At 57.8% G+C, this 21,461-nt stretch overlaps 4 protein-coding genes across 21 annotated transcripts; 2 read left to right on the forward strand and 2 right to left on the reverse strand.

Annotated features, from left to right (window-relative positions):
• The first annotated feature begins 43 nt into the window (after positions 1–43).
• TIGD5 (tigger transposable element derived 5) lies at positions 44–3,338 on the forward strand. The gene has a single exon (XM_021548139.4). The coding sequence runs from the start codon at positions 593–595 to the stop codon at positions 2,318–2,320; it is 1,728 nt and encodes a 575-aa protein (XP_021403814.2). The 5' UTR covers positions 44–592; the 3' UTR covers positions 2,321–3,338.
• A 1,085-nt stretch (positions 3,339–4,423) lies between these two features.
• On the reverse strand, positions 4,424–7,982 carry PYCR3 (pyrroline-5-carboxylate reductase 3). 2 transcript variants are annotated; one of them, XM_085572676.1, is made up of 6 exons: positions 7,885–7,982; positions 6,769–6,833; positions 6,348–6,527; positions 5,185–5,337; positions 5,007–5,099; positions 4,424–4,762 (listed from the first exon to the last, which is right to left on the reverse strand). In XM_085572676.1, the coding sequence occupies exons 1-6, from the start codon at positions 7,964–7,966 to the stop codon at positions 4,580–4,582; spliced, it is 756 nt and encodes a 251-aa protein (XP_085428802.1). In that variant the 5' UTR covers positions 7,967–7,982; the 3' UTR covers positions 4,424–4,579. The 2 variants fall into 2 exon arrangements, with proteins under 2 accessions (XP_085428802.1, XP_021403815.1); XM_021548140.3 differs by having other exon boundaries at positions 5,185–5,397.
• Positions 7,983–8,064: 82 nt separating this feature from the next.
• LOC144245944 (protein brambleberry-like) lies at positions 8,065–12,971 on the forward strand. 9 transcript variants are annotated; one of them, XM_085572664.1, is made up of 11 exons: positions 8,065–8,106; positions 9,460–9,568; positions 9,923–10,007; positions 10,087–10,194; positions 10,307–10,450; positions 10,527–10,688; positions 10,769–10,868; positions 11,838–11,917; positions 12,104–12,213; positions 12,491–12,561; positions 12,671–12,971. In XM_085572664.1, exons 2-11 carry the CDS (start codon positions 9,479–9,481, stop codon positions 12,795–12,797), a joined length of 1,077 nt encoding a protein of 358 aa, XP_085428790.1. In that variant the 5' UTR covers positions 8,065–8,106; positions 9,460–9,478; the 3' UTR covers positions 12,798–12,971. The 9 variants fall into 9 exon arrangements, 6 of the variants coding, with proteins under 6 accessions (XP_085428790.1, XP_085428793.1, XP_085428794.1 ...); XM_085572667.1 differs by lacking the exon at positions 9,460–9,568 and adding an exon at positions 9,631–9,773 and having other exon boundaries at positions 8,066–8,106; positions 11,838–11,906; XM_085572668.1 differs by having other exon boundaries at positions 8,067–8,106; positions 9,460–9,773.
• On the reverse strand, positions 12,925–20,316 carry GFUS (GDP-L-fucose synthase). 9 transcript variants are annotated; one of them, XM_085572672.1, is made up of 11 exons: positions 20,284–20,316; positions 19,334–19,484; positions 16,564–16,678; positions 16,248–16,376; positions 16,095–16,168; positions 15,780–15,897; positions 15,583–15,684; positions 15,343–15,409; positions 15,192–15,271; positions 14,978–15,077; positions 12,925–13,461 (listed from the first exon to the last, which is right to left on the reverse strand). In XM_085572672.1, exons 2-11 carry the CDS (start codon positions 19,471–19,473, stop codon positions 13,406–13,408), a joined length of 981 nt encoding a protein of 326 aa, XP_085428798.1. In that variant the 5' UTR covers positions 19,474–19,484; positions 20,284–20,316; the 3' UTR covers positions 12,925–13,405. The 9 variants fall into 9 exon arrangements, with proteins under 9 accessions (XP_085428798.1, XP_021403801.1, XP_077637880.2 ...); XM_021548126.4 differs by having other exon boundaries at positions 15,583–15,647; positions 15,764–15,897; XM_077781754.2 differs by having other exon boundaries at positions 15,583–15,647; positions 15,764–15,897; positions 20,223–20,316.
• Between the last annotated feature and the right edge of the window lie 1,145 nt (positions 20,317–21,461).

Here is a 21,461-nt window from a genome sequence, read left to right on the forward strand (position 1 = left end):
CCCCCCCTTCCGTAACTGTTAGGCTGCGCCTCTCTCCCCCTTTTCCTTGCCAAGGTGGATTCGTCCTCGCGCCGCCGCTAACGCCCGTGGGTTGTACCACGCTGCGAAAAGGGGGGTGCGACACCTCGCTGCTACCCCCCACGCTACTTCCCCGCCTCCCTCAGGATGATCCCCTATATTTTACGGGGGGTATTAGGACAGAGGAAGCTCCGCGCTGTGCGTGCGGCGCGTTGTCTCCATCCGCGCACTTCTTCTCCCTCCCGTCAAAGCCAAGTGGGACAGCTCAAGGGGGAACGCGACGCGGTGGGGGGGGGGGGGGGGGAACAGCGGGGCGGCGCTCTCCCCCCTTTTCGCAGAGTGGTACAACCCAGAGGCGCCGGTGGAGCTGGGAGGAAGAATCCAACTTGGCGAGGAAAAGGGGGGGGAAGGTGGTGGGGGTGCGCGCATGCGGGGGAGCGGAGCGGAGACAAAGGCGGCGCCGCGCCTCCCCCCCACCCCGTCCCCGCATTCCCCCCGGTTATAACGCGCCCCCCATTCCCATGGACGCGGGGGTCGCTCCGTGCCCGAGGGGGAGCCGGAGGAGGGCGGGGGAATGGCGGGAGGGCGGCGGGCAGGAGGAGGAGGAGGAGGAGGAGGAGGTGGAGGCAGCAGCGCATCACCCGGGGGGGTGTCGGTGAAGATGTCGCTTCGCCGCGCCTACTCCATCAAGGACAAGCTGCAGGCTATCGAGAGGGTGAAGAAGGGCGAGCGCCAGGCGTCGGTGTGCCGGGCTTTTGGGGTGCCGGGGGGTACGCTCCGGGGGTGGCTGAAGGACGAGGCGAAGCTGCGCTGGTTCCTGGAGCAGCTGGGCGGCGAGGTGGGCACCCAGCGCAAGAAGATGCGCTTGGCCAACGAGGAGGAGATCGACCGCGCCGTCTACGCCTGGTTCCTCGCCCTGCGCCAGCACGGCGTGCCGCTCTCCGGACCCCTCATCCAGGCTCAGGCAGAAGCCTTCGCCCGGCAGATCTACGGGCCCGAATGCACCTTCAAGGCCAGCCACGGTTGGTTCTGGCGCTGGCAGAAGCGCCACGGCATCTCCAGCCAGCGCATCTACGGCGAGGGCGGCGTGCCCGCCGAGCCCGAGCGTGCCCCGGCCGCCCGCGCCGAGGTCGCGCCGGACGCGGGCGGCTACGGCGACGAGCAGATCTACAACGCCAACATCACCACGCTCTTCTGGAAGCTTCTCCCCGCTGCTGGAAGCGCGGCGAGGCGGCCGGCCCGCGGCGAGCGCGTCACGGTGCTGCTGGCCGCCAACTTGACCGGCTCCCACAAACTCAAGCCCTTGGTGGTCGGGGGTCTCCGCGATCCCGCCAGCCTGCGGCATCACAACCAGGAGAAGTTCCCGGCTTGTTACCGCTACGGCGCCGAGGCCCGGCTGGCGCCGGCGCTTCTGCGGGCTTGGTTCTTCGAGGACTTCGTGCCGGGCGTCAAGCGGTACCTGCGGCGGAGCTGCCTGCAGCAGAAGGCCGTGCTGCTGCTCCGCTCCGCGCCGAACCGCTCGGCAGCGGCGGCTGAGGGTTCCCCAGCTCCGCTCCAGACTCCGGACGGCTCCATCCGCGCGCTCTTCCTCTCCAAGGGTCACTCCGGGAGCGGCTTGGCCGGAGCGGGAGGCCGGATCCCGGCGCCGCTGGAGCAAGGGGTGGTGTTGGCCTTCAAGCAGCTCTACAAGCGGGAATTGCTGCGCTTGGCCGTGTCCTGCGGCGGCCCCGGCAGCCCCGCGGACTTTGTGCGCTCCTTCCTCCTCAAGGACATGCTGTACCTGGCCGGCCTCTCCTGGGATCTCATCCCGCCCGGATCCATCGAGAAGTGCTGGCTGCTGGGGCTGCGCGCCGCCTTCGAGCCCCAGCCCGGCGAGGAAGAGCACGGGGACGCCGCCGCGGGAGGGGAGGAAGGCGGAGGGGACAGCAAGGTCTTCAGTGACCTGACCCACCTGGCCGCCTTGGCCTTCAAGCGCCTGGCTCCCGAGGAAGTCTCCGACTGGTTGCACTTGGATGATGCGGCTCCAGGGGCGGAGGAGGACGATGATGGCGAGGAGGAAGGCGCCCAGGGCTGCGGGGCGGAGGAGGATGAGGAAGAGGAAGCAGCTGGTGGCAAAACGGGTGGGGAAGGAGGAGATGCTTTGCTGCCCACGGCTCGGGAAGCCATCCAGGGTCTGGAGACGGCGCTGCGCTGGCTGGAGGCGCAGGACCCCCGGGAAGTGGGGCCGCTGAAGCTGGTGCAGCTCCGCTCCCTCATCTCCATGGCCCAGCGGCTGCGCCGCGGCCGCAGCCCCCAATCCTAGGGCAGGGCCGATTTTTGGCTACCAACCACCCCTGGTTGGCCACGGAGCTGGGGACACCCCGGTTGTCCCAGGGGGGCGGCGGCGGAGGTGCCACTCGCCCCTCTGTGACCGTGACTCCCTGGGGATCGGAGAGCCCGGGTGCCTGTGGGTCACAATTCAGGGGATTTTTCCGCAACAACTCGAATTCCAGGGTTGTTCCTTACCTAAATATATTTAGGAGGTGCTGTTTTTTACATCCCTTGTGGCCCCTGGTCGCTGGCCCTGCCAGCAAAGGGGGGGTGGGTGTCGTCCCGCCCCACCCCAAATTGCCCAGTTCTCCCAATTCCATGGGGAGAAGGGGCGAGGGAAGGACCTGCTCAGTGTCCATGGGGATGTTACACGGAAAAATAATCCCAGAGCAGGGTTGAGGAGGGCACGGCCAGCTCATGGGCCACTCCTGAAGTGCTGCAGGGGAAAAGATTCCACCTTGGAAGAGGCTGGTGACGCCCTTCCCACAGAATCCTGTTAAGCCAGGATGGTTTGGGGCTGATTTAAGACAGCTTCCTTCAGGCAGTGGATTGGGAAAGGGACACTTGGGTGGCATCCAGGAGAAAGAGTCACCTCCATCATTCCCATCACAGCTGGGAACAGCTGGACCACGGAGGCCTGCTGAACCAGGTACCATCATCCGAGCGCCCTCGTGGAGCTGAAGGCTCCAGGGATGGGGGTTGAGGTGTTCCTCACGGGGTTTTTGGGGTAGCCGCGTCTGGAGGACACCTTTGGGAGAGTCGAGGTCGGAGCAGAGAGGGCTCCTGGCACTACCTTGGAATATTGGAGGCATCTGATAGGAATTTAGCAGCTCCTGACCTGATTTGGATGACATTTTAGGGTGTTCAGCTGAACTACTGGAAGAGGGAAATCGAATTAACTCCTCAGTGCTGCCATGTCCCGTGCCGGCGGGCGGGTGGGGGTTTTTACTTGTCGGGTCTTTGTCTCCTCGCTGCAGAATTTATGGAAATTAAATGGATTTCTATTCCCACGTGGAGGCTGTCGTCTGTGAGCTGTCACGTGGAGCCATCCCAGAGGGATTTGGGGTGGCACCAGGGGGATCTTCATGGCGCTGTGTCCTCTCAGTGCGGCCTTCTGCACGCCATCGGGGTGCAATAATATAAAATCACATTTCTGTTTATCATCTTTTACACCAGAATCACCCCACAAAAAGATTCTGGAGCTTGGGATGTGGCTCATTTCAAACAGGAGCTTGTGAACGGGAGGAGGCTTCAGCTGTGTGACAGAAATGATGCAAAGATCAGCAGAAGGTGCTGGGCTGGAGGTCTTTGGGAGTAAAATTACGGAATGGTTTGGGTTGGAAGGGACCTGCAAGACCATCAAATTCCAAACCTCTGCTGTGGTCACGGACACCTTTCACTATCCCAGGTTGCTCCAAGCCCTGTCCAGCCTGGCCTTGGACAATTCCAGGAATGAGGCAGCCACAACTTCTCTAGGAATTGCATTCCAGCCCCTCACCACCCTCCCAGGGAGGAATTCCTTCCCAATATCCCATCTAACCCCATCCTCTGGCAGTGGGAAGCCATTCCCAGTGTCCTGGCACTCCAGGCCCTTATCCAAAGTCAGGGCTCAGCATCCAGATGTTCCCACCAGTGATGTTTTCATCCTCAAAGCAGTTCCCAAATCATCTCTAATTGCATCTGTGCAGGTGCTGGGGGGCAAGCAGAGCTTAATTGGGGCGTGCAAAAGGCTCAGATGGGCAAGTTTGAGTTTCTACCCCCTCCACATTCCTGGAGGTGGGAGCAGATCAGGGCTTCCATTCCCAGGTGCCATGGAGGGATCGTGGCACAGTTCTTGTGGCTGGTTGAGCTCTTGCCCGTGGTTCTGGAATGTGGGCAGCATCCTCACGGACATGGGGATGCAGCCACCCTCCCAGCCCCAGCAGGGTTTAATTGGGATCACCTCATTCCCAAAATTCTCTCCCCATCCCCACACCAGCTCCATCCTTGGTGCCAGCTCCATCCCTGGAAATCACGGATGTCACCTCCCCACGGAAAGTGACCCCGTGGTGGCTTCCACAGCCCCGCCAAGGACCACAAAAAGCCCCAGCCCACATTGCTCTGGACACGTTTATTTGGTTCCAGCCCTGCAGAGGTTAACGCGTGTCCACACCACCTCCCACATTCTCCTGAAGATGTCAGGAGGTCCTGCTCCTCGGAGGAGTTCACTTTGGTCCCCAGCACCCCTCCTGTCCCAGAAGGGGCTCGTCCATTAATCCTTGGCCATGTCACACGCCCGGTTGGTGGCCGCCTCCACGGCATCCATGACGGTGGCGCGGAGCGCTCCCTTCTCCAGCTGGTGCAGGGCGTAGATCGTGGTGCCCCCGGGCGTGCAGACGTCCCCCCGCAGCTTGGCCGGGTGCTCCCCCGTCTCCAGCAGCATCTTCGCTGCGCCCTACGGCACGCCAGGACACCAGGAAGGTGAGATTTGTGAGATTTGGGACTTCCCAAACTCCCCTTTCCACGGTCGGATGGCACCAACCATCCCAGCACCCCCATGGCGAGGTATTCTCCCATCGTCGCGCTCTTCGTCCTCGTTTTTGCTTCCGAGAGGGGAAACTGAGGCAGAGCGGCATCCCAATGGACGCTCAGGGGCGGGGAGGGGAGGAGGGAGATTCCGGCGCGTGCCGAGGACTCACCAGCAGCGTCTGCGCCGCAATCCTGCTGGCCAAGGCGCCCGGCATTCCCATCTTCACCGCGCCCTCGGCCAGCGCCTCGGCAAACAGGTACACCTGGGAAGAGGGGGAGCATCCAGGGGTGAGCCTGGAGCACGGAACCCCAAATCCCGGGACGGCATCCCTCGCCCCGCCGGCTTACGTAGGCCACGCCGCTGCCGCTGAGCCCGGTGTGGATGTCGATGTAGGACTCGGGCACCTCCTCGCAGAGGCCGCAGGAGGACAGGAGGCTCTGGAGGAGCGCGGCTTCCTCGTCACCCGCGTTGGTGCCCCGGGAGAAGACCATGGCCCCCGCCTGCACCACGCAGGGCAGGTTGGGCATGATCCGCAGCACTTTGGTCCACGGCGGGAGGAGCTGGGGGAAGACGGGGATGGGAGAAGGGGTGGCAGCCTCTGGAAGGAGCCAGGGGTGGCCGGGGACACCGGTGGGTGTCACCCATCAGGCTGGTGGAGAAGTGGGGAGCACGGGGAGGGAGCTCGGGGTGCTGGCGGGTGGGGATGAGGCCGCAGCGGGGTGTGGGTCTGGGTGCAAATGGAGGAGAAGGGAGAGGAGGAGGAGGAGGAAAGGAGGAAGAGGAGAATGAGAGATGAAAAAGGAGGAAGAGAGAAAGGAAGAGGAGGGGGAGAAAAGGAGAAGGAGAAGGAGAAGGAGAAGGAGAAGGAGAAGGAGAAGGAGAAGGAGAAGGAGAAGGAGGAGAAACAGAAAAGAAGAAGGAGAAACAGAAAAGAAGGAGAAGGAAAAGGAGAAGGAAAAGGATGAGCATAGGAGAAGGAGAAGGAGAAGGAGAAGGAGAAGGAGAAGGAGAAGGAGAAGGAGGAGAAACAGAAAAGAAGGAGAAGGAGAAACAGAAAAGAAGGAGAAGGAAAAGGAGAAGGAAAAGGATGAGCATAGGAGAAGGAGAAGGAGAAGGAGAAGGAGAAGGAGAAGGAGAAGGAGGAAGACCAGGATGAGGACAAGGAAAAAGGAGGAGAGAAGGAGGAGGAGAAGAAAGAGAAGGAGGAAGAGGAAAAAGAGAGGAGGAGGAGAAGGAGAGAAGAAGGAGGAGAAGGAGGGGAAACAGAAGCAAAAGGAGAAGAGAAGGAGAAAAGGAGAAGGAAAAGGAGAAGGAAGAGAAGCAGGAGAGGAGGAGCAGCAGAGAAGGAGAAAATAAGGAGAAGGAAAAGGAGAAGGAGGAGAAGGAGAAAAGGAGGAGCAGGAGAGAAGGAGAAAAGAAGGAACAGGAGAGAAGGAAAAAAGGAGAAGGAAAAGGAGAAGTAGGAGAAAAGGAGAAGCAGGAGAAAAAGGAGAAGAAGGAGGAGTCTCACCCGCTGCAGTGTCTGGATGGTGACGCCAGCCACCAACGACACGACGATGTGGTGGGACCCCACGGCAGGACGGATCTCCTCCAGGACACCTGGCAGGACATGGGGCTTGGTGGCCAGGAAGACCAGGGTGCTCCTGTGCACCACTTCCAGGTTGCAGTGCGTGGTCCTGCAGCCCAACTCCTGCCCGGGGACAGGGAGAGGGATCAGAGCCCGACAGCCCCAAAAACAGCACCCCAAAAACAGCACCCCCACGGCAGGGACACGGCCTGGGGACCTGCTCTGGTCACAAAGCCACCGAGCCTCTGCCTGGATCTCACCCAGACCTGGGAAGGATGAGCCAAACCCAACGTGGGGGAAAGGATGCTGTGACCCCCACAGTGAGGGACACCCCAAAATCTCCCACCCCCTTGGCCCCACTCACCCGCCAAGCATCCAGGTTTTTGTCCGAGGGCGCGCTGGCCAGGACGTTGCTGGCTGGAACCTTCCCTTGGGGGACACAGGGAACAGGGTGAGTGACCAAGGGTGACCCCCAGGGTTTGGGGGGGACACCCCAGCCCAGCCCAGCCACCCCAATTTCCACTGGGATGTGATTCCTCCCATCCCAGCACGATCCCAAAGGGGGGTGGGGATGGATCCTGCTGGCAGCAGTTGTGCCAGGGTGCAGTGACAACGGAGGTTGGGCAGGGCTGTCCCCACGCTGTGCTATGGGACAGGGACGATCTGGGACACACGGGGAGCAAGGACAGGGCTGTGCCCTCGCTGTCTGTGGGACAGGGACGTCCCAGTGTCCCCACACTGATATGGGGGACAGGAACCTCACAGAGGGCAGGGACCCTGGGGAGAGCAGGAAAACCCTGGGGAGGGGTGCAGGAAAGGGCTGTCCCCATGTCCCCACACTAATCTGGGGACAGGGACATGGGGAGAGGGGCAGGAAAGGGCTGTCCCCATGTCCCCACACTAATCTGGGGGACAGGGACACGGGGAGAGCGGCAGGAAAGGGCTGTCCCCATGTCCCCACACTAATCTGGGGGACAGGGACATGGGGAGAGGGGCAGGAAAGGGCTGTCCCCATGTCCCCACACTAATCTGGGGGACAGGGACACGGGGGGAGCGGCAGGAAAGGGCTGTCCCCATGTCCTTCCAGCACAGGACAGGAACCCGGGGAAGGGCTGGGACCTCGGGAATAGGCCAAAGCAGGGCTGTCCCCTTGTCCCTCCCATGGAGCATAGGGACCTGGGGAAGGGCTCGGACCTCGGGAACGATCCAGGACAGGGACAGGGTTGTCCCTGCACTGGAGGACACGGACACGGGGGTGGGCTGGGACTTTCAGAACTGGTCAGAACGCGACTGTCCCCATACCCCCCCACTGGACAACAGTGAAGGGACTGCAGGGAGCGTCCAGACCAGCGCTGTCCCCACGTCCCCGCGCCATGAGACGCGCAGGGACGCCGGGAAGGCGCCAGACCAGCACTGTCCCCACGCCCCCTCCCTTTCCCGTGTGCCACGGACCCTCCGGTCGCCCCCCCCCGTGCCGTACCCGCCTGCAGCAGCCCCCGGACGAGCCCCCCGGCCATGCGCCCGGCGCCCACGAACCCGACCCACAGCTCGGCCGCCTCCATGGCCGCGCCAGGCCACGCCCCCGAGCCACACCCCCGGCGCTGATTGGCCCCGCGCGGACACACCCCTCTCTCCTATTGGTGGAGCCGCCTTTAAGGGGCGGGGGGAAGGGGGCTTACTGCGCAGGCGCCGGCGCCACGTGGTTAGTGCGGGTCCACGCGTGGGGGTCCCGGAGGGAATTCCCGGCGGCTCCCAAACCTTTCCAATCCCTTCCCAAAATTCCCCAAACCTTCCCCGCAGCGGGTCCACGCGTGGGGGTCCCGGAGGGAATTCCCGGCTTCTCCAAAACCTTTCCAATCCCTTCCCAAAATTCCCCAAACCTTCCCCGCAGCGGGTCCACGCGTGGGGGTCCCGGAGGGAATTCCCGGCTTCCCCAAAACCTTTCCAAACCCTTCCCAAAATTCCCCAAACCTTCCCCGCAGCGGGTCCACGCGTGGGGGTCCCGGAGGGAATTCCCGGCTTCTCCAAAACCTTTCCAATCCCTTCCCAAAATTCCCCAAACCTTCCCCGCAGCGGGTCCACGCGTGGGGGTCCCGGAGGGAATTCCTGGCTTCCCCAAAACCTTTCCAATCCCTTCCCAAAATTCCCCAAACCTTCCCCGCAGCGGGTCCACGCGTGGGGGTCCCGGAGGGAATTCCTGGCTTCTCCCAAACCTTTCCAAACCCTTCCCAAAATTCCCCAAACCTTCCCCGCAGCGGGTCCACGCGTGGGGGTCCCGGAGGGAATTCCCGGCGGCTCCCAAACCTTTCCAATCCCTTCCCAAAATTCCCCAAACCTTCCCCGCAGCGGGTCCACGCGTGGGGGTCCCGGAGGGAATTCCTGGCTTCCCCAAAACCTTTCCAAACCCTTCCCAAAATTCCCCAAACCTTCCCCGCAGCGGATCCACGCGTGGGGGTCCCGGAGGGAATTCCCGGCTTCTCCAAAACCTTTCCAAGCCTTCCCCGCAGCGGGTCCTGGGGGGAATTCCCGGCTGCTCCTAAACCTTCCCAAACCCTTCCCAGCCCTTCCACGCGTGAGGTCCCGGCGGGAATTCCCGGCTGCTCCCAAGCCTTTCCCAAACCTTCCACGCGCGGGGGTCCTGGATGGAATTTCCGGCTGCTCCCAAGCCTTCCCAAACCTTCCTCGCGTGGGGGTCTCAGAGGGAATTCCCGGCTGCTCCCAAACCCTTCCCAACCCTTCCCTGCACCTCTGTGCCCACGGAGGGATCTCCCCCACGGGGGTGGGGTGTGAATTTGCCGTGGGGGAGGTCCCCGAAGTTGTCCGTGGGTGTGGGAGGCTCTCCCGCAGTCGGCATCCACGGGTTTTTGGGGAGGTGCCCTCCGAGAGGGGCGCCCCCTAATTTGTGGGTGGATGTGGGAGCTGCTTCCCACCCACCGGCATCCCTGACACGAGGGGAGGTTCTCCCTGCTGGAGGGGACCCCGGAATTTGAGGAGGGGAGTGGGATCCTGTAATTTTTCCATGGGGGGGCTTTTCCTTACCCTCTTTTCCCCGCAGGACGCCCTCCATTCCCGGCATGCCGCCCCAGAGCTCCCGGGCTGTGCTGCTCCTCTGCGCCACCGTCGTATTTTTGGGGTGGCTGGGCCTCGCTGCCCCCCCAGAGAAGGTGGGGACCCCCTCCCCAAATTTGGGGCTCCCCCCACAAATCCCTTTCGCGGGTTGCTCTAGGATGAAGCCACATCCCAGGAGATGTCACACCTGGATTCCTGTCACTGTGGGATTCCCTCTGGCCGGGAAATTCGGATTCTGGGATGCCCCAGCCTTTGCTTGGTGTAGGGATGGTTTTTGGGGGGTGAAGGCCAAATTCTGGGGTGAGTTCACGCCTTTTTCCATACTTTATGTCCCCAAACCCCCTCCTCCGTCTCGCCATCCTGTGCTGGGAGCACCCAGGGGTGCATTTGGGGGTGTCCATGGGGAAAACCAGCATTCCCAGATCATCACCCCCCAAAATTCGCCTCAGGAGGAGCTCTGGGAGACCTGGATGAGGTCGGCGCTGGATGAGACCCCCGTGGCCCAGCTCCTGCGGGACATCGCCCACCAGACGGGTACGAGCCTGGGTTGGGATGCTGCAACATTCCCGTATCCCGCTTTGGGATGGATCCGACCTCTTTTACCTCCCCACAGGCAATGTGAGCAGCCGTGGGGCTGAGCAGCTCCGGGGAGGACACCAGGTTGTCCCATCCAGCCTCCATCAGCAGCAGGAAAGATCTCAGGATGTTCATCCCCAGCCAGGTGGGGACACGGCAAATCCCATTCCAACGGGACTCGTGGAATCCCATTTTTCACACCGGGGTGCGTCTTCCCTGGCTCATCCCGCTGCTGTATCCATCTTTTTCATATGCAGAGAGCATGCTGGTCCTTCAGGAGGTGACGGAGAAGCTGCGGAGGGTCAACCAGAGCCTGGAGCTGATGCTGACGGCCTTGGAAGACGCACGAATCCGTCTGGAAAAACACCTGGAGCACCTCAGAGCCATCCCTGAGCTGGATGGTGAGCGGGAATGGGGGTGGAGGATGGGTGGGAGCTGGTGGGTGCCACCACCAGGATCTTCTTCCCCATCCCACAGGTCAGAGCCAGAGTTCCACCTCCTCCTGCGTGCCATACTTGACGCTCCTGGTTCTCCCACTGGTGCCGGCGTCGTTCCAGGCCATCTTTCTCCTCCTCTTCCTCGCTTCCAGCGCCCTCGGCATCTCAGCAATCTCCACTTTCCTGGTCCTTGCTTCAGCAGGTGGGGACAAGTGTGGGGGCAGTGGTTGGGACACACCACCCAGGGGAGATCTGTCCTCTCCTATCCTCGTTTTCCCACAGGGCATTGGCTGCTGGCTTCCGCCTGCCGTGGTGCCGGAAGGATCCGGCCGGTGGTTCCCCGGGAAGAGCCCCGCTACCGGCTCACCTCCACCCCGGAGAGGTAGGAGATGGTTGAGGAGGTGGCATGGAACCCTTGGGAGCTGCTGGGTGCCATCCTGGTGTCCCACCCTGGATCTTCCACCCTGGAGGCATCTGGCAGAAGTTCTCAGGAAGGGACAGGACACATCTTGGTGGCTTCCCTACAGCATTTGGACACCTCATCCCAACTCCTTGCACCACTTCTATTCAGATGTTCCATCCTGGGTGTCCCATCCTTGGTGCCTCATCCTGAATTTCCCATCCTGGATGTCCCATCCTGGAGCCATCTGGCAGAGGTCTCCAGGGAAGGACAGGACACATCTTGGTGGCTTTCCTGTGGTTTTGGGGCACCTCATCCCAACTCCATGTCCTGTTTCTGCTCAGTGTCCCACCCTGGATTTTCTACCCTGGAGGCATCTGGCAGAAGTTTTCAGGAAGGGACAGGACACATCTTGGTGGCTTCCCTATGGCTTTTGGACACATCCCAACTCCTTGCACCATTTCTGTTCAGATGTTCCACCCTGGGTGTCCCATCCTTGGTGCCTCATCCTGAATTTTCCACCCTGGAGCCATCTGGCAGAGGTCTCCAGGGAACAACAGGACACATCTTGGATGGTTTTGGGGCATCCTATCCCAACTCCATGTCCTGTTTCTGCTCAGTGTCCCACCCTGGATTTTCCACCCTGGAGGCATCTGGCAGAAGTTCTCAGGAAGGGACAGGACACATCTTGGTGGCTTCCCTATGACTTCATCCTTGGTGCCTCATCCTGAATTTCCCATCCTGAATTTTCCACCCTGGAGCCACCTGGCAGAGGTGTCCAGAAAAGGACAGGAAACATCCTGATGGCTTCTGGTCTCCTCTTCCCAACTCCCTGACCTATTTCTGCTCAGAGGATGGTGTGGAGAGGCTGGAGAGGTGAATGTCTCCATGGTGGTGGTGACACAGAAGCCACCAAGTGACAGGAGTCCTGTTTTCCTTCTTCCCACACAGGGAATGCGATATGGAGCTGCTGCAAGAGGAGCTGGACAAGATGGAGATGAGCTGCCTGCAAGATGAGAGGTGCCCACAAGGTGGGAGGTGTGGTGGCTGTAGGACACGGATCCCAAACCCTGGCACGTCCCCATCCTGTGCTGGGACGAGTCCAGAGTGTCCCCAAGTTCTGCCAGGGCATGTGACACCACCCCAGAGTGTCCCCACCCTCTGCCTGGGGACAGGAGCACTGGGAGGACATCTCCACCCCTGCCATGTTCTTGCAGACCCTTCGCACCTGGAGCAGCCCCAAGAGGTGGCCGAGGACATTCCCAGATTCACAGGGCAGGTGTCACCCAACTCCGGTGGCCAGAGGACAGCACTGAACTCGTGTGGGGTAAGCTGCTGGGTGGGATTGTCCCCATGTTGGTGTTGTCCCCCAAAACCTGCTCTTGGTGGCCACCTGGGTCTCACTGAGGGTCAGGTCCTCCAAGGTTGGGGTGTCCTCACCACGGTGGCACCTCCGGGTGTGGGACAACCCACTGGGAGACAGACAGGGCTGGGGATACGACATGCAGGGAGGAGTTTGGGGTGGAACAGGGTGTCCTGAAGGATGGCCAAGGCACCCCAGGGGACAAGGGACATCTGCAGGAACCTCCTTCTTCCCAAACCAGGTGACACCGGAGCCGCTGATGGATGCTGGGAAGCTCTGGGAGCCCAACCCCTGCAGCCCAAGGGCCAACGTGTGAGCACCAACCACCCAGAAAGTCCCTTCTCCACAGCTTGGTGTCACCTCAGGGGGAGACCCCACTGCTGGTGGCTTCATGGGGTGCTGATGGGTGTCTCCTCTGTAGGTTCCTGTGCCAGGGTCTCACCAGGACTGGGCAGCGGTGCCGGAAGAAAGCGATTCCCGGGCAGGAATTCTGTCACATCCACACCACCAGCAGCAGCTCGGCCATGGATTCATCCCGCCATTTTTGACCCTCTACCCGCCTCTCCCTGAGGGGTTTTAACTCTTTTTATGGTTATTCCAGATCCTGGTGGAGAACACAGACCCTAAGGATGCCACTGGATGTGGGTCCAGGGCAGACGTTCATTACCCCACCAGTTTTATGCTATTTGCATATATTTTAATAAATGCCACATTTACAGCTGGAGTCTTTCCCGTTCCTATCCTGAGACAGGGGGCTGTGGGATCATCCCCACGTGCCAAGAGCAGCAGCAAATTCCCTGCTGCCATTTCCATGCCCTGGAATCCTGACTGCCTTCCCTTTACCACACCTAATTGCAGGTAATTAGCGTAGCTCATTAACAGCTCTGAGCCACCACCCTCTTGGACACAAGTCCTACCACTTGATTTGGGAATCTTTCTGGGATGCCCCAACTTTCCTCCCCCACCCCTGCCCTGGGCGTCCCGCGCCGCTCCCAGCAGTGGGGCAGGAATGTGGGAGCTTCTTCCCGGGTTCCCGTTTTTACTTTGGGAATGTCACTGTCACCCCCCACCCCAGCCCCGTCCTCTGCCCCAGCAAAGGACAACCCTGAGTCGAAGAGGATGATCCCGGTGCCGGGTGGTGCCGGTCCCGGTGCCGTCACTTCCTGGCGCTGGCATAGTTGGCGTTGAACCAGGCACAGGTTTCCTTCACGGCTGGGGAGGGAGAAAACGGGATGGGTTTGGGGGTTGGGAATGGATTTTGGGAATGGATTTTGGTCAGAAAATCATGGGACAAGTTTGAGGGATTGGGAATGGATTTTGGTCACAGAATCACGGGATGGGTTTTGGGATTGGGAATGGATTTTGGGAATGGATTTTGGTCATAGAATCACAGGATGGGTTTTGGGATTGGGAATGGATTTTGGTCAGAGAATCACAGGATGGGTTTTAGGATTGGGAATGGATTTTGGTCAGAGAATCCTGCGATGGGTTTGGGATTGGCAATGGATTTTGGTCAGAGAATCGTGGGATGGGTTTTGGGATTGGGAATGGATTTTGGTCAGAGAATCACAGGATGGGTTTTAGGATTGGGAATGGATTTTGGTCAGAGAATCCTGGGATGGGTTTGGGATTGGCAATGGATTTTGGTCAGAGAATCGTGGGATGGGTTTTGGGATTGGCAATGGATTTTGGTCAGAGAATCACAGGATGGGTTTTAGGATTGGGAATGGATTTTGGTCAGAGAATCCTGCGATGGGTTTGGGATTGGCAATGGATTTTGGTCAGAGAATCACAGGATGGGTTTTAGGATTGGGAATGGATTTTGGTCAGAGAATCCTGGGATGGGTTTGGGATTGGCAATGGATTTTGGTCAGAGAATCATGGGATGGGTTTTGGGATTGGGAATGGATTTTGGTCAGAGAATCACAGGATGGATTTTAGGATTGGGAATGGATTTTGGTCAGAGAATCACGGGATGGGTTTTGGGATTGGCAATGGATTTTGGTCAGAGAATCGTGGGATGGGTTTTGGGATTGGGAATGGATTTTGGTCAGAGAATCACAGGATGGATTTTGGGATTGGGAATGGATTTTGGGAATGGATTTTGGTCACAGAATCACAGAATGGGTTTGGGATTGGGAATAGATCATGGGACAAATTTGAGGGATTGGGAATTGATTTTTGTCAAAGAATCATGAGATGGGTTTTGGGAATGGATTTTGGTCAGAGAATCATGGGATGGGTTTTGGGATCGGAAATGGATTTTGGTCAAAGAATCATGGGACTTGTTTTGGGATTGGGAATGGATTTTGGTCAGAGAATCACAGGATGGGTTTTGGGATTGGAAATGGATTTTGGTCAGAGAATCACAGGATGGGTTTGGGGGGTTAGGAATGGATTTTAGTCAGAGAGTTGTGGGATGCTTTTGGGATTGGGAATGGATTTTGATCAGAGAATCATGGAACAGGGTGGGTTGAAAGGGACTTCTTTAGGTCTTCTCATCCAACCACCATGCAAGGAGACACCTCCCAAGAGACCAGGTTGCTCCACGCCCCAGCCAACCTGACCTTGGATGTTTCCAGGGATGGAGAAACCACCACCTTGCTGGGCAACACGTGCCAGTGTTTCACCACCTTCATTCCTCATCCGGGCAGGACCACCTGGATGCCACCAAGGCTGATGGCACGGGGTAGGACCCCCGGTGTCTCCTGCGGAGTCCCCATCTCACCTTTCCTGAAAGGTGTGAACTGGAATCCGGGCAGGTACCGCCGGAGCTTGGCATTGCTGGCCGTCTTCTTGAACTGCCCGTCGGACTTGGAGGTGTCAAACTGGGATGGGAAGGATTAAGGAGGGAAAACGGGTCTTGCTTTTGCTCCTTTGGTGGGAAGGATCCTCTGGATCATGGAATCTCCCAGGGGAGCTCAGCCTTTTGTGAAGGATACAACGAGCTCTCCCCTGAATTCCATGGCCTCCGCGATGGCCTCTGCCGCTTCCCGGATGGAGACTTCATCTTCTTCTCCCACTGTGGAGAAGGGAAGGATCGTGGCTGTTCCCCCATGGAGAAGGGACTTCTTGGGGGCAGCCAGGGCTCACCTGACAAAATTATTGGTTCCACCTCATCGTATTCCCGCAGGACCCAAAGGAAAAGTCGGGCCAGGTCCTGTGGAAGAGCAGACAACTCTTGGAGGGGTCACTGATATCCCCCAACCTTCCATTCCCAAGGGGACACAAATCTGGAGATGACCCAGGAGAAGGCAGGGGGGTTCAGACCCCTCTGTAGTCCTATCAGTGGGTCCTCCAGCCCCATTCCCTGCTTCCCAAGGCCACACCTACCAGGGAATAGATGAACTGTCTCCTGGGCTTGCCCGTTCCCCAGACGGTCAGAGCAGAGCCGGACTCTGAAGGAGGAAGGAGCCATGACCACCAGAGCCACCTCTAACCACCCCACAGGTGGGAAATAAAAAAAAACCCTCATTTCTCCCCAGAAAACCCCTGGAAGTCCTGCCACCCTCACGTTTGGCCAGGTAGACCTTGTGGATGAGCCCCGGCAGGACGTGGCCATCCTCGATGTTGAAGTTGTCGTGCGGCCCAAAGACGTTGGTGGGAATGACGGCGGTGAAGCGTCGGCCGTGCTGCTCGGAATAACCCCTGGATGAGAGCAGGGAAGGGATGGTGGGTGGGCTGTCAAGCCCCTTCCTCCAGCACTCATGCGCCCCCAAAAAAAACCCCGGCCAGCAGCACCTTCACCTGCCGAGCCCAGGTATCTCCCCAGCTTCCACCTGGAAATCCCACTGGATTTCCCCTTCCCTTGAAAGCCATTGGCTGCTCCCACGTCCCCAGCTCACCTATTTTGGACATCGATCATCCTCTTGGCGTAGGAGTAGCCAAAGTTGGAGCTATGAGGCGGCCCGTTGTGGATCTGGGAATGTCAGAGCGGGTAAACTAAGCAGGGCGAGGGGGTTTTCCCTGGATTTTGCGTGGGAATTGGGGATTCTCACCATGGTCTCGTCGATGGGATAGGTGGTCTTGTCTGGGAAGATGCAGGTGGAGAGGCAGGAGACTACCTTCTGCACCCCCGACTCGTGGGCCGAGTGCAGGACGTTGTCGTTGATGTGGATGTTTGTCCTCTGGGAAAAGGGACATTTGTCAGGATCGTGGGGTCGGGGATCCCCAAATCTCTTCATTAGCAACTCATTAATAACTCCAGAAACCCCTGGAGCTCTGGTTTGGCTCTGGAAGCAGAGCAAGCCACATCCCCGTGTGCCCATATCCAAATTTTCGGATCCCGGCAGTGCCGATTCCGTGGGTGCTCACCCAAAAATCCAGGTTGGAGCGGATGTTTTTGAAAAGGCCTCCGACCATGGCGGCCAGGTGGATGACGTGGGTGGGCTTGTGCCTCTCAAACAGGGCTTTGGTCTCGGAGCTGCTCCTGGAATGGGAAATTTTGGGATTCAGTGGGGTCAGCAGAGCAAATGGAGGCGTTTCCAAGGAAAAATCCAATCCTAGGAGAGGAAATGTTGGGGTTCGGTGGGGGCAGATTGGGGAGTTTCTAAGGAAAAGCCCAATCTTGGGATGGGAAAATTTGGGATTGGGTGAGGTCAACAGAGCAGGTTGGGGTGTTCCCAAGGAAAACCCAAATTCTGGAATGGAAAATTCTGGGGTTTGTCAGGGCCAACAGAGCAGATTGGACTTTTTCCAAGGAAAAATCAAATCCTGGAATGGGGAAATTTGGGATTCAGTGGGGTCGACAGAAAACATTGGGGTATTTCTGAGGAAAAAATTAATTGTGGGATGGAAAGAATTAGGATTCAGTGGGGTCAACAGAGAAGAATTGGGGTCTTTTCATGGAAAAACCAAATCCTGGGATGGGAAATTTTGGGGTTTGTCAGGGGCAACAGAGCAGATTGGGCTTCTTCCAAGGAAAAACACAATCTCTGGAATGGGAAAATTTGGGGTTTGGTGGGGTCAACAGAGCAAATTGAGGCATTTCCAAGGAAAAACCAAATCCATGGATAGGAAATTTTGGAGTCACCAGAGCAGACTGGGGAGATTCCAAGGAAAAACCCAATCCTGGGTTGGGAAAATTTTGGGTTTGTCAGGGCCAACAGAGCAGACTGGGTTGTTTCCAAGGAAAATTCAAGTCCTGGAATGGGAAAATTTGGGATTTGGTGGGGTTGACAGAGCAAATTGAGGCATTTCCAAGGAAAATCCAAATTCTGGGATGGGAAATTTTGGGGTGACCAGAGCACTGGGGAGATTCAGAGGAAAAACCAAACCCAGGGATGGGAAAATTTTGGGGTCACCAGAGTAGACTGGAGAGATTCAGAGGAAAAACCAAATCCAGGGATGGGAAATTTTGGGTTTGTCAGGGCCAACAGAGCAGACTGGGTTGTTTCCAAGGAAAAATAAAATCCTGGAATGGGAAAATTTGGGATTTGATGGGGTCAACAGAACAAATTGAAGCATTTCCAAGGGAAAAATCAAATCCAGGGAAAGGAAATTTTGGAGTCACCAGAGGAGATTGGGGGTGTTTCCAAGGAAAAACCAAATTCTGGGTTGGGAAATGTTTGGGTCACTCGAGCAGTCTGGGGAGATTCAGAGGAAAAAAAAAATCCAGGGATGGGAAATCATCAGAAACAGAGCAGATTGGGTTGTTTCCAAGGAAAAAGCAAACCCTGGAATGGGAAAATTTGGGATTCGGTGGGGTCAGCGGAGCAAATTGAAGCATTTCCAATGAAAAACCAAATTCTGGGATGGGAAATTTCGGGGTGACCAGAGCACTGGGGAGATTCAGGGGCAAAAAGCAAATCCAGGCATGGGAAATTCTGGGGTTTGTCCGGGTCAACAGAGCAGATTGGGTTGTTTCCAAGGAAAAATCAAACCCTGGAATGGGGAAATTTGGGATTAAGTGGGGTCACAAAAGAAAATTGAGGCATTTCCAAGGAAAAAACAAATTCTGGGATGGGAAATTTCAGGGTCACCAGGCAGATTGGGGAGATTCAGAGGAAAAACACAATCCTGGGATGGGAAAATTTGGGGTTCGGTGAGGTCAACAGAGCAGACTGGGGTCATTTAGTGGAAAAAACAAATCTCACAATGGGAATTTTTGGGGTTTTTCAGGGTCGACAGAGCAAATGAGGCTATTCCAAGGAAAAAGCAAATTCGGGGATGGGAAATTTTGGGGTCACCAGAGCACTCTGGGAGATTCAGAGGAAAAAACAAATCCAGGGATGGGAAATCATCAGAAACAGAGCAGACTGGGTTGTTTCCAAGGAAAAAGCAAACCCTGGAATGGGAAAATTTGGGATTTGGTGGGGTTGACAGAACAAATTGAGGCATTTCTGAGGAAAAACCAAATCCAGGGATAGGAAATTTTGGAGTCACCAGAGGTGATTGGGGGTGTTTCCAAGGAAAAACCAAATTCTGGGTTGGGAAATTCTGGGGTCACCAGAGCAGCCTGGGGAGATTCAGAGGAAAAACCAAATCCAGGGATGGGAAATTCTGGGGTTTGTCAGGGCCAACAGAGCAGACTGGGTTGTTTCCAAAGAAAAAGCAAACCCTGGAATGGGAAAATTTGGGATTTGGTGGGGTTGACAGAACAAATTGAGGCATTTCTAAGGAAAAACCAAATTCTGGGATGGGAAATTTCGGGGTGACCAGGGCAGATTGGGGAGATTCAGAGGAAAAAACAAATGCAGGGATGGGAAATCATCAGAAACAGAGCAGATTGGGTTGTTTCCAAGGAAAAAGCAAACCCTGGAATGGGAAAATTTGGGATTTGGTGGGGTTGACAGAACAAATTGAGGCATTTCTAAGGAAAAACCAAATCCAAGGATGGGAAATTTTGGGGTTTGTCAGGGCCAACAGAGCAGACTGGGTTGTTTCCAAAGAAAAAGCAAACCCTGGAATGGGAAAATTTGGGATTTGGTGGGGTTGACAGAACAAATTGAGGCATTTCTAAGGAAAAACCAAATTCTGGGATGGGAAATTTCAGGGTGACCAGAGCACTGGGGAGATTCAGGGCAAAAACCAAATCCAGGCATGGGAGATTTTGGGGTTTTTCCAAGGGAAAATCCCATCTCACGTCAAGTCGGCGTCTCGGGAGGACACGAAGATCCACTCCTCGTCCGGCCGCCCCTCTCCATCGGCCACCACCTTCTCGATGGCTCTGCCCACCAGGCCGGTGCCACCTGTCACCAGGATGCGCTTGGTCACCTCGGTCATGGCCAAAAACCCTGCAGGGAGGAGCCGGGGTCACCTCAGCATGGACCACCTTGGGGTGAGCATCACCCAGGCAGGTGGGATCGGGGCTTTTTGGGGAGATTTCTGCGTTTCTGGGTTAAAAAAGGGGCGTGTTTGGCTGTGATAGGGCTGGAACTCCTCAGCTGGAGGCCACCTGGGCCAGGCTTGCCAACGTGGCGCTGGCCCAGCCTCTGGAAAGGGAAGGGCACCTGCACCCCCGGGTGTGTGCCCCAAATCTCCTCCTGCACCCCCAAAATCGCCTCCCGCACCCCAGATCTCCCCCTGCACCCCAGGGCTGCATCCCAGATCCATTCCTGAGCCACAAATCTTATCTCTGCACCCCAAATCTCCCCCCCCCCCGCACCCCAGATTCTCCTTCTGCGCCCCAAATCTCCCTCTGCACCGCAGGTCTCCCCCTGAACCCCAAATTTCCCCCCGCACCCCAAATCCTGTGTTCGCAACCTAAACCCTTCCCTGCACCCCAAATCCCAGGGTTGCACCCCACGCCTGCCCTGCCCCTCAAACCTCAGCACCGCAACCCCAAATCCCAGCTCTGACCCCAGTCCTAACCCCCCCCACCTCCCCTGCACCCCAAATCCCACCCCTGCACCCCCATCTCCCCGCACACCCTCCCGGTCCCGCAGCGCCTTACAAACCACAACCTCCCGTCCCCCTGCCCTCCCCACCGTCCTGTCCCCCCACTTTGGGGACCCCCCGCTTCTCCTCCCCACCGATCTGGGGGGCTCCTGTCCCCCTCAAATGTCCCCTCACGGGGTGAGGGGCGCGTCTCACCCTCGGCTGGATTCGGCTGCGCTCGGCTCGGCTGGGCTCGGTTGTGTTCGGCTGCTCTCGGCTCGGCTCGGGATAGGCTCGGCTGCGTTCGGCCGGGCTCGGGTCTGCTCGGCGGCGCTTCGTGGAAGGCTCGGAGAGGTTCGGCTGCGCTCGGCTCGGTGGGGGCTCGGCTGGATTCGGGTCAGCTCGGCTGAGTTCGTCTCGGCCCGGTGAGGGTTCGGCTGCGCTCGGTTTCTTCCGCCGCCGTCATCGGGCGCTGCCGCTTGGCTCGTCGGGAAATGTAGTCCGTGCCCGGGAGCAAGGGAAAGGAGAGGGCGCAGAGGAGATTTTGGGAAGAGGGATGGGGGAAATGGGGTGCAAGGAGGGAAGAGGTGCAAGGGAAGAGAAGAGGGTGGGGAAATGAGGTGCAGGGGGAGGGAAGGACGTGCAGGGCAAAGAAAGGGGGGAAAGAAATGGGGGTGCAGGGACAGGGAAGGGTGGATGGGAAGGGGATGCAGAGGTTTTAAGGGAGTTCATGGGAAGGGGTGCAGAAACAAGGAAAAGGGTCCAGGAAAGGAAGGGGATGCAGGGAAAAGGGGTTCCTAGGTGTCCCCCCTGCCAAAGTGGCTCATCAAAAGGGATTTCCATGTGAAAACGTTTTAATCGCTTTTAATGCACTTAAGCCGAGATTAAAAATGAGCAGAGCTTTCCTGCGTGTGGGGGATGGTTTTGAAGGCACCCCCTCCACCCCCACATCCAGCTGGCTTTTCCTTCGGGATTTTTGCGAGGCAAAGGCAGGGCTTTGCTCTAAATTAAACTTTTGAAAGTGGAATTTAGAGAGACCCAGCCAGGAATTCCCACATTCCTCCCACCAAAGCCCTGGATAGCCCCGGTGTCGAGGAGCAATAGAATGAGAGATTTTAATTACTTTCCTCCTGGCTGAGACCTGGAAATGTGCCCTTTTCCTTTGGGAAAGTCTCAGGGAAGGCTGAATCCTTGAGGATCTCCTTGCTGGGAGCTGGTGGTGGCAGAGGGGTCATTTGCATATTAAAAGATGTCACCTTGTGCCTCTGTCCCCTGGAATTGCCCATCCCCTCTCCCAGCTGGCTGAGTCCCAGAATGTGCCCAGGCCTTTCCCAGCTCCAAAATCCCACTCCCAGGGGTCTTGGTGTTGTTCCCACTGGATGTTTGACAGGATT

The sequence above is a fragment of the Lonchura striata genome, chromosome 2 (genome assembly GCF_050655825.1).
Source record: "Lonchura striata isolate lonStrDom1 chromosome 2, ASM5065582v1, whole genome shotgun sequence".
In the NCBI taxonomy this organism is placed as follows: domain Eukaryota; kingdom Metazoa; phylum Chordata; class Aves; order Passeriformes; family Estrildidae; genus Lonchura; species Lonchura striata.

What these genes read in the sequence shown, in the direction of transcription:
- TIGD5 (XM_021548139.4), top strand. Translation starts at nt 593, where the DNA reads ATGGCGGGAGGGCGGCGGGCAGGAGGAGGAGGAGGAGGAGGAGGAGGT.
- PYCR3 (XM_021548140.3), bottom strand. Translation starts at nt 7,966, where the DNA reads ATGGAGGCGGCCGAGCTGTGGGTCGGGTTCGTGGGCGCCGGGCGCATG. An exon ending in CCGGGGGCTGCTGCAGGCGG is followed by an intron (nt 6,834 to 7,884) that starts GTACGGCACGGG and finishes GTGTCCCCCAAG; the next exon opens with GGAAGGTTCCAGCCAGCAAC. An exon ending in AAAACCTGGATGCTTGGCGG is followed by an intron (nt 6,528 to 6,768) that starts GTGAGTGGGGCC and finishes GTCCCCGGGCAG; the next exon opens with GAGTTGGGCTGCAGGACCAC.
- LOC144245944 (XM_085572664.1), top strand. Translation starts at nt 9,479, where the DNA reads ATGCCGCCCCAGAGCTCCCGGGCTGTGCTGCTCCTCTGCGCCACCGTC. An exon ending in GGATGTTCATCCCCAGCCAG is followed by an intron (nt 10,195 to 10,306) that starts GTGGGGACACGG and finishes TTTCATATGCAG; the next exon opens with AGAGCATGCTGGTCCTTCAG. An exon ending in AGATGAGAGGTGCCCACAAG is followed by an intron (nt 11,918 to 12,103) that starts GTGGGAGGTGTG and finishes ATGTTCTTGCAG; the next exon opens with ACCCTTCGCACCTGGAGCAG.
- GFUS (XM_085572675.1), bottom strand. Translation starts at nt 19,473, where the DNA reads ATGACCGAGGTGACCAAGCGCATCCTGGTGACAGGTGGCACCGGCCTG. An exon ending in CAAGGTCTACCTGGCCAAAC is followed by an intron (nt 15,648 to 15,763) that starts GTGAGGGTGGCA and finishes TTCCTCCTTCAG; the next exon opens with AGTCCGGCTCTGCTCTGACC. An exon ending in GACAGTTCATCTATTCCCTG is followed by an intron (nt 15,410 to 15,582) that starts GTAGGTGTGGCC and finishes GCTCTTCCACAG; the next exon opens with GACCTGGCCCGACTTTTCCT.